We start from the raw sequence: 10,321 nt of genomic DNA on the forward strand, positions 1-10,321 counted from the left end.
AAGAGGAGTCACAGGCTACATCAAGAAATGGCTCGGAATTCCACGATGCCTTACCACCATAGGTCTCTACGGAGATAGCATCCTCAAGCTGCCCCTCACCAGTCTCACAGAGGAGTTCAAGTGTGCAAAAACAAGACTCCAGATGACACTGAATGAATCCAGAGATTTAGTGGTGAGCAACAACGCACCAACCTTGGCAACCGGGCGCAAATGGACACCAGCCAAAGCGGTGGAGGAAGCAACAGCAGCCCTCAAACATGCTGACATTGTAGGGTATGTTCAGCAGGGAAGAGGAGGCTTCGGGCTAACAGCTGCTCGCCCTGCTTGGAGTAAGGCCACAGCACAAGAACGGAGGAAGATGGTGGTGGAGGAAGTACGCCATCAGGAGGAGGCTGGAAGATGGGCCAAGGCAGTCTCTCTTGCCAAGCAGGGACAGTGGACGCGATGGGACAGTGTGGAGAGGAGGAAGATTAGCTGGAAGGACATGTGGGCCATGGAAGCGAGGCAGTTGAGCTTTATTATCAGAGCTACATACGACGTCCTTCCAACACCAGTTAACCTTGGCCAGTGGTATGGTGAAGACCCAGGGTGTGCCCTTTGTTCCACGCCAGCCACCCTCAGAAACATTCTTTCAGGATGCAAAACTAGTCTCGCCCAAGGACGCTACACGTGGCGTCACAACCAAGTCCTGAAGATCTTTGCATCCACCCTGGAGGACAAACGAGCTGCCACCAACTCCCTACCGCCATCAGCATCCAACCACCAACAGGCAATTACCTTTTTCCGTGAGGGGGCAAAGGTTACCAGGAGCAGCTCGACACCATCTGAGCGAGGCCAGCTACGGTTGGCCCGCGACTGGAAGATGCTGACTGATATTGGACGACAGCTTGTGTTTCCTAAAGAGATCGCCATAACCACCCTGAGACCTGACTTGGTTCTCTGGTCCCCTTCTCTAAAAAAGGTGTACATCATTGAACTAACCGTACCCTGGGAGGACGCAGTGGATGAAGCTTACGAGCGGAAACATCTACGCTATGCTGAGCTCGCCGCCGAAGCACAACACCGCGGCTGGAACACTGAAGTCCGCCCAGTGGAGGTCGGGTGCAGAGGGTTTGTGGCAAGATCTACCACCAGATTGTTTACAGACCTGGGAATCAGAGGCCAAAGCCTGCGTTCAGCCATCAAAGCTGCATCGGAAGCAGCCGAAAGAAGCAGCCAGTGGCTTTTTATGAGAAGGAAAGATCCCTGCTGGGCCCCGAAGTAGCCAACCAGAAGGTATGCGGTCAGCTTAGGCCTGACTCAGGGAAAAGGACGCCCCTGCCTTGCATAGTCTCATGAGACGTCAGCCATTCTCATGACGAATTAGGATTGACGCAAGTTCGGGGCTGATCCCCCTGAGCTGGCCACCTCTGGCGAGGGTGTATAGTGTGATGGCCGAAACACCCCATGACCTGGAGGAACACTACTGATGATGCGTCCGAAATTAAACCTAACCCCAGCCCCCCCCCCCCCCCCCCCCCCGCATGAACCACTCACCACCAAGACGACACACACGCACACACACACTCTCACGTACGTACCTGCACAAAGGAATTTACATCTTATCCTGTGTTTCATCAATCCGAACTCTTGTGTACTTGTACAGTGAGATGTAATAAAAGCGATTCTGATTCTGATTCTGATGTATGGCAGCTATTCTATTCCAGTGTCTGTTGAATTCCAACCCAGGCACACCTCATTCTACTTGAGATATTCTATATTGAGATATTGGCCACTTCCCTACTCAGACTATGGGAGTATGGTTTTCCACTAAGCCATTTTAATCACGTCTTTTTTTCTTCTTTTTTTAAAAAAATCTTTCAGCCGATTATTAACCGCCATGTCGAAGTCTGGATGGCCGAGCGGTCTAAGGCGCTGCGTTCAGGTCGCAGTCTCCTCTGGAGGCATGGGTTCGAATCCCACTTCAGACATCATTTATGCTGTTGCATGTCGGGAAAACCCTGCTGCCACCCTCACCCCACATTTTCTCCCCAGCAACCTTCCACCCCCTTGCACCCCGATCACTAACTCTCAAAGCCATCTCTCTTTCAAAGCATTTAATAAACTGCTATTAGCTATCGTATTTCAAACGTATACACTGACTCTGTTTTCTATAAATAATAAATAAATAACATATGTTATATTATTTTGAAATGTGCAGTGGGTGGTATTCACCATTTCTTGTGGGTAAAGAGGGTAGAAAGTTAGCCACTAAACTAACTAGACAGCATACTGTAGATGTAGAGGCCTTACATGACTTAACCATGGAGGACAAAGTGAAGGAAATGTACAATGCAATCTATAAGACATACAGTGAGGGAAAGAACAAAGAAGTATTTAACACAGCAACCATTTTTTAATTCAACATATTTCCATTGCAGCTATTCACATGAAATGTAGACCAGACAATGGTATTAACTCGATAAAACTATACAGCTAAAGAAATTGTAACATTCCGAGTGAGGTACTGATCAGGTGATCACCTGAACCAAATCGTATTTAACAAGGAAAAGTATAAAACCCCTGCTGTGGTCATCACCATCCTCTTGCAATAGGATCAGCTGGATGGCAAAAACAGTGCTAGTAGGAATTGGAATTGGAATCAGAATTGGAATCAAAAATAACTATTGACCATGGCAGAAGAGTTGAAAATGAAAGTTTGGAGTGAGGAAAATACAGTGAGTGTCAGGTTGCTTCCATCCATAAAATGTCAAAGACGGCGGTTCATATGAACAAGGTCAAGCAGCAGCAGACATTGGGGACGACAAAGCTACAGACCGGCAGAGGGTGAAAACGACTCTCCACTGACAGGGATGACCGCCAACTCATTAGAATGTCACTCAACAACCGGAGGATGACATCAAGTGACCTATGAAGAATGACAAACGTCAGCTGGGGTGAAGTGCACGGCGAGGATGGTTGGAAACAGGCACCTAAGGGAAGGGATGAAGCTAGAAAAAAAGCCCCTCATCAATGATGGAAGCAAAGAAGAGCCAGGCTGAGGTTTGCAAAAGACCATAAGGATTGGACTATAGAGGACTGGAGTAAGGTCATCTTCTCTGATGACTCAGGTGAGAGGCCTACAAGCCACAGTGTCTCTCGCACCCACTACGAAATTTGGTGGAGGATCGGTGATGATCTGAGGGTGCTTCAGCAAGGCTGGAATCGGGGCAGATTTGTCTCTGTGAAGGACACATAAATCAAGCCACGTACAACATTGTTCTGGAAGAAAAATTGCTTCTTGGTCACAAGCCATCAAACAAAGCCGAGCTGCTTGAATCTTTGTGCCAGGAGTGGCATTAAGTCACTCAACAGCAATGTGAGTGGTGGAGAGCCAAGACGCATGAAAGCTGTGATTGAAAATCAGGGTTATTCTACCAAATATTGATTTCTGAACTCTTCCTACACAAAACATTGTTGTGTTGTTTAAAACATTTATATGAACTTGTTTTCTGAAGGTCTGAAAACACTGCATAGTTTATGGCATTTTGACCAGTTGTCATTTTCTGCAAATACATTTTCTAAATGACAACAATGTTGTAGTTTATAGAAGAAAAAAACATTTTACTCAAACACATACCTATAAATAGTAAAACCAGAGATACTTATAATTTTGCAGTGGTCTTGGTCTTGTTAAGTCGTGACGTGTTTCCGGGTCCAACGTTGGCTGGGGCGCTGTCTTCGAAATGCCGAAATAATAATAATAATTAATTATATTTATATAGCGCTTTTCCGAGGCTCAAATACCCTGACAATATGGAGAAAACGGGAAAGTGCTGTGTCCCTTGTTGAATGAATAGATCCGAGTCTAAAAAACGATTAAACTGTCATTCTACCGCTGTAGTTCACAGGTACTCTGGTGCGGAGAATTTCTGGTTTGGACTCGGAAATGGCTAAACGTCACTTTTGACGTCAGACTTAACAAGCAGAAGCAGGAAGTCCCTCCACCAGGACCATTTCGTCTGAATCTGCTGAAGGTAACGAGTTCTGGGTCAAAATGTATTTATTTGAATGACTTTAGTTGTTCTTAATTTCTTCTCCCAATAGCATCATCACACTGAGTACATGCTGTTGGGAGAAAACAAATAATACAGTATTTTAACCAACATTCATGAGATCTAATTGATTCAATACAGTTTGAAAGTGCTTTTGCACAGTCACCAAGCAGTTGGTTGGTGTTAATCATCAACTAGAATAAAAAGTTCCAGAAGAAACTTTGTGGGCTTGCAAAGTCTTATTTTGGAGGTGGAAAGGGTTTAACGATGTTTCGATAGATAGATGCTGCAGTGCTGGGTAGCTCAGAATTAGAATTCGTCTCAAAGTCAATGAGAGGCAGGGTGCTTGTTTGTGAGGCCCTCTGCCATGGGGAAGAAACTGTCCACGTGGCGCAAGGTTTTGGTCTTTGGTGTTTTCGATATTTCGTGAGCTTGGAATGATAAGGTTCTATCTCCATTTTTGTCAAAATTGAGTTTTTTTACATAATCTGATCCATTAGGTGTTTATTAATGCCTGTGTGATGTTATTTTTTAAATGTTGACATTTTTGAGTTAGTAATTAATAAAATACAAAGGTTCCATCTCATAAAACATAATGGAATGTAAAAACGTTGACGCTCAATATCTCTGAACTGCCCTAGACGGAGATAGAACCTTATCATTCTAAGCTCACGACACCTAAACAACTGATGCTGCTGCACATCTTGTAAAGATAACATGTTCTTATGTTATTATACTTATTTAGCTACAGCACAATATGTCTGATTTTAGCCCACCTAAATATACAAGTCTGTTATTCTGCAGCTAGACTAAAACTATGGATTTAGGCTGAGCTATTGTGGAAATTATGTTATTTTTCCACATTGATACTTTATTTATTTTGGTGAAATATGAAATTTGCTTAAGGCAATGTGTCATGTGCAAGTTTGAACAAGATCAGATGATGATGTAATCATGTATTAATATTATTAATTATTATATTATTATATTAATGATGTAATTCCCTGTAATTCGTAATTGTAAGTCGCTTTGGATAAAAGCGTCTGCTAAATGGCAAAATTATTTATTAATTATTAATTATTATGATGTGTACAAAAATAAAGACTATAATGACACAAATGGATCTGTTGAGAAAACAGTTAACAGTCTACATAATGCATCAATTGCACTCAATAGGGACAAGCACATATCCCTCACAATGTCTTGTATATACAAACACTCAAGCTGAAGTCACGATTAAACAATAGCACCACATCTTTGCTCCATGTATTACTATGACTTAATGAACTATGAATAATTTAATTTATGACTTTTGAAAGAGTGTCAGTCACAGTCATGTGTGTCTTCCTTTTTGCCCTAGAGTCAGATGACATGTCTGCTTAGAGAATCTTGTGCCATGAAGCTGTAGGCGGGTGGACACACCACAGCCCCTGTCTCTGTGACTGAGTCACCATGTCCTTAATGGGTCCACCTCGTTCCCCACCTGCCTCTACCTCCATGTCTTGGAGTAGCAGCCATGGTGACACCGCTGCTGCTGTGGGGACTCTGGGGTCCCCTGAGCAGGCTCTCTATGCCTCTGACCGCTATGCTCGACTCATACTGGCCCAAATGAACAAGATGAGGCTCCGCACAGATTTCTGTGACGTGAGGCTGAGGGTGGGTGGACGGGTCTTCAGTGTGCACAGGTTGGTCCTGGCTGCCAGCAGCCCCTACTTCTCTGCCCTCTTCTCCGGGGGGATGAGTGAGGCTGACAAGGAGGAGGTCCAGATCCTGGGAGTGGAGGCCGAAGTCTTCGAGGTCCTGCTGGAGTTTGTCTACACAGGTCCTGACAGGATACATGCTCTCCATACACAGACAGTATCTACACAACGATTAGAAGTCGAAAGAGAAAGATATATTGTTTGTATCATTCATGCATAGGACATTAGTTCATTCATTACACTAGTGTGTTTATGTAAGGTCCTTTCTTTAGCTATTATTCTCAGTCAACAGACAATGTTCAGAAAGCTAATACACATGAATTGCACCACCATGTTATATAGCCTAGGTGATGCTTATTTTGATTGATGGTAGGATAGCTTCTTTGTTTGTGTGCATCTCTCTGAATGAAGTCTGAGCTGCTTGCCCCCCCCACCCCCCCCCCAGGTATGATCAACGTGACAGTGGAGAACATGCAGGAGCTGATGGTGGCAGCAGACATGCTGCAGCTGAGTGAGGTGGTGTCCATCTGTGGAGAGTTCCTCAAGGGCCACATGGACCCATCTAACTGCGTTGGTGTCTACCAGTTCCTGGAGCAGATCGCCTGTCTGGACATGCTGGAGTTCACTGAGAACTACATCCATGTCCACTTCCTGCAGGTGCAACATTCTCTTTCCTTCCTCATCCCTCTCTTTCCCTTTATCTTCCTTTTCTATAATTTGTATATTTAAGTTCCTAAATGACTTCTCCAAGGCAGGATCTCTCTCCTTACCACTCATTTTAATCTACTTTGTATGTAGCTATGACAGAAACGAATATCCCATCTTTAAATCAGTAAAAAAACACGTTCACGCCAACACATAAAAACTCAAAGAAGAAACTCAAAGAAACTCTGTCTGTCTAGGTGTGTGTGTCTGATGAGTTCTGGGGCCTGTCGAAGGACCAACTGGTGAAGCTGTTGCGCAGCGAGGAGCTGAGGATTGAGGACGAGTACCAGGTGTTCACGGCAGCCATGGACTGGCTGCAGCAGGACGTGGCCAAGAGGAAGAAGCATGTGGTGGAGGTGCTGGATCCTGTACGCTTCCCTCTGCTCTCCCCACAGAGACTCTTCAAGTACATCGAAGGTAGTTGAGACCCACAGTACAGTTCAGAGGCAGTACACAGAGAAGCCTGGAGCTCACCTTGACGACTCACGACTTGACAGCACTGGATGATTCCATGCATTAAACTGACTGACTAGTCATTTAATTTCTCCTTGCAGGCATTTCTGACTTCAGCCTGCGGGTGGCACTGCAGACTCTGCTGAGGGAATACACAGAGGTGACCAAGTCTCCCAAGGAGAATAAGATGTACAGTCTGTTACAGCCTGCTAGGATGAGGCCCAGAAGAAAAGCCAGGAAATATCTTTATGCCATAGGTAAGCCTCTGTGGTAAACTTTAAAGGGGCAGTCTGGGATTGGTATATAAATTTTTGGACATTTAAATTAATGATTTGTAGCCATTAATTCTTGAGCCCAAGCATACATAGCTCAGTCTATTAATTTGAGATGTGTTAAATTTCTCCAGCCCCATCCCTCAGCTGTTTACCAAAAAAAGTGGCGGGGAGACCTCTTTGTTGTTCCTGTAAAATCATTTGATTATCAAGTTTCAACACAGCCCTCATCTCCCTACGTTTGCGTAGTAAAAACACTCTCACGTCACGTCTGGTTTCGCCCTCTCAGGAGGCTACACTTGGCTGCAGGGCGTCCGTTGGAGTGACAGGAGAGTCCTCAGCTGTGTGGATCGCTTTGACTCCTTCAGTCAACACTGGACCACTGTGTCCTCCATGCACCAGGCCCGCAGTGGGCTGGGTGTGGCCGTGCTGGAGGGCATGGTCTACGTGGTTGGAGGTGAGACAGTGCACTCAGTCTGTCCGTCTGTCTGTCTGTCTGTCTGTCTATCTGTCTGTCTGTCTGTGAGAGGTAGAAGTAGAACAACTTCGTTATACAGTGTGGAAATCAACAGATGGTGGTCCCTCAAGTTCATGAGTAAAAACAAAAACGATGTACAAGTGCCATAATGCAATCACAGTCATACTGTATGCATACATGTTTGACATGTCGATATTTCACAGTGGAATTTCCATTTGACATAATATAATTGTGCTTTCCATTTGCTATTTCCCAGGCAAGAAGGACTCCATGATATTCGACTGCACAGAGAGATATGACCCAGTGACCAAGCAGTGGGAGGCAGTAGCCTCTTTGAATTTCCCACGCTGTGGAGTTGGCGTCTGCCCCTGTCACGGGGCGCTCTACGCACTAGGTAAACACCAGCCTGTCACTTGGGACATGCAGTACATGGAAGTAGATGTGAATAGAGTATCATGTGACCTCACTACTGTGCTCTTGCAGGTGGTTGGATCGGATCGGAGATTGTGAAAACGATGGAGCGCTACGACCCGGCAGAGAACAAGTGGGAGATCATCGGAAACATGGCGGTTCCACGATGCTATTTTGGCTGCTGCGAGTTACAGGGTTAGGCTCTCCCAGAGATCACTAAGGAACCTATGATTTAGAGACTAGCATGCTTATTCAGTGATAATTAAAAACAAATAAAATAAGAAGAATAAGAAGAAATGTATATATATATAGTACATGTACAAGCAAAATGTAATACCATATTCACACCATATTTACCCTTTGATCTTAATGAACACTCGTAATGTTATTGTAATGTTATTGTTAGGAAGGTCCTCTGAACCAACTAGATCTGTGTGGCCTTTGATCGCTCTGCAGGGTTCATCTACGTGATCGGGGGTCTCAGTGACGAGGGGATGGTGCTGCGCTCGGCCGAGATGTACGACCCCATCTCCCACCGCTGGAGCGCCCTGCCTGCCATGGTTACACGACGGGAACACGTGGGCGTGGCCTGCCTCAACAACTGCATCTACGCCGTGGGAGGCTGGAACAAGGCGCTGGGCTGCCTGAAGACGGTGGAGAAGTACTGTCCTGAGGAGGTTGGAGCCTGTCTGTCTCTTGTCTGGTGTCTGTCTCTGCTGTCACACAGAAGGCTTCACAATTAGTACAATTAGTTAGTGTATTGGACATTGACCTTTGACTGAACAATAACATGAAGGGGATACTTCACAAAATACATGTTAACTGACTTGGCCCATGCTAAATGATGGTCGCCTATAGAGGGGAGGGTGGTGCCTGTATACTTAGATAAAGCCGCAGAGTCTACCCAATTGACTAAAAGATAGACTAAAAGGTTAGAGAGCTGAGATATTTATGTCAAAGATGTTTTTTTTCTATGAATCGCAATAGATGAGCATGTATTATTGACTAGTACAAAGACTGTGACTGTGTGTCTTTTAACCATAATGTGTCTTTCCTTCCACAGGAGAAGTGGGTGGAGGTGGCACCTATGGCGGTGGCGCGGGAGGGGGTGTCCGTATCAGCCGTAAATGGTCTGCTCTACGCTGTTGGGGGGGCCACCGGCGGAGACTTTTCACTACCCGTGTCTTTGGACTCAGTGGAGATCTATGACCCCCACCTGGACACCTGGACTGAGATCGGCAACATGATCACCAGCCGCTGTGATGGAGGGGTGGCCGTCCTCTGAGAGACAGGTCCACTGTTTCCATCCAGAGCCAATAATGAGACTGGTTTTGGATACAATGAAAGATCCTGGTGTTTAGGGTACTCCAATGGTGAATATTGGTTAAGACACAATGGTGTTAAGACGAAAGTCTCAGGGTCTCTGTGCTCCAGAGTTGGAGTGTACCTGGATCACAGGGCAGGTATTCTGTCATTCTACAATGTCTCTGACACAATGACCCTTCTCCACAGAGTCCAGACCACATTCACTCAGGCCCTCTATCCTGGGTTTGTGCTTTGTGGCTATGGGAATGAGGCTGAGCTGTGTTAACTTTTCTAGGGGATCCCCATGCAGTCTTGCTTTATATTGTCCTACTATTCTGTACAAATCAAATACATTCTGTCATTTTGTCCTGAGAGATTTATTTCTCTCATCTATGATTCTCACACGACTAGCTCTCAGATTGTGAACTGTGTAAATCTAGAACAAGGTTATTGTAAATCTAGAACAAGGTTATTGTAAATCTAGAACAAGGTTATTGTAAATCTAGAACAAGGTTTTTTGTAAATCTAGAACAAGGTTATTTGCGCCAATTTGATGATATTCTCATCAGTCAGGGGATCCTTATCTTTGGTGAAACTTTACCTCCTCGTCCTAATTATTAGAGATTTATCTTCCCCATCTTCTTTTTATTTGTTATTTTTCTTAATACACTTGACTTCATAGTGTGAGATTTATTACATGAATCATGAGTCAAGTAGTGAATATTATTTCTGATATTTCTTCTGCCTTTGTTCATTTGGTTAATTGCAGCTAGCAATGATAAGACACACTTGTACACACACACATGTATCAACACACTAGGCAGTTAAAACTTCTCAGTTGGTTTGCTAGCAAACTTTAGAATTAGGGGCCATTATAAATGTTTGAAAGCTGTTTGAAAGTAAAGTAGCCAAAAAAGAATACTTCAAAGTATTAAATCTGTCTGTACTACTATGGAGACAGTG

At 44.6% G+C, this 10,321-nt stretch overlaps 1 protein-coding gene across 1 annotated transcript; it reads left to right on the forward strand.

Moving 5' to 3' along the window:
• Window positions 1-5,486: 5,486 nt before the first annotated feature.
• Window positions 5,487-9,338, forward strand: LOC308168916 (actin-binding protein IPP-like; the record flags this gene model as incomplete). Its single annotated transcript, XM_080543557.1, has 9 exons — window positions 5,487-5,856; window positions 6,180-6,391; window positions 6,637-6,856; window positions 6,994-7,149; window positions 7,454-7,621; window positions 7,899-8,036; window positions 8,126-8,248; window positions 8,510-8,730; window positions 9,117-9,338. 9 exons carry the CDS (start codon window positions 5,487-5,489, stop codon window positions 9,336-9,338), a joined length of 1,830 nt encoding a protein of 609 aa, XP_080399683.1.
• Between the last annotated feature and the right edge of the window lie 983 nt (window positions 9,339-10,321).

The sequence above is a fragment of the Nansenia antarctica genome (assembly GCF_963989245.1).
Source record: "Nansenia antarctica genome assembly, chromosome: 12".
NCBI lineage: Eukaryota > Metazoa > Chordata > Actinopteri > Argentiniformes > Microstomatidae > Nansenia > Nansenia antarctica.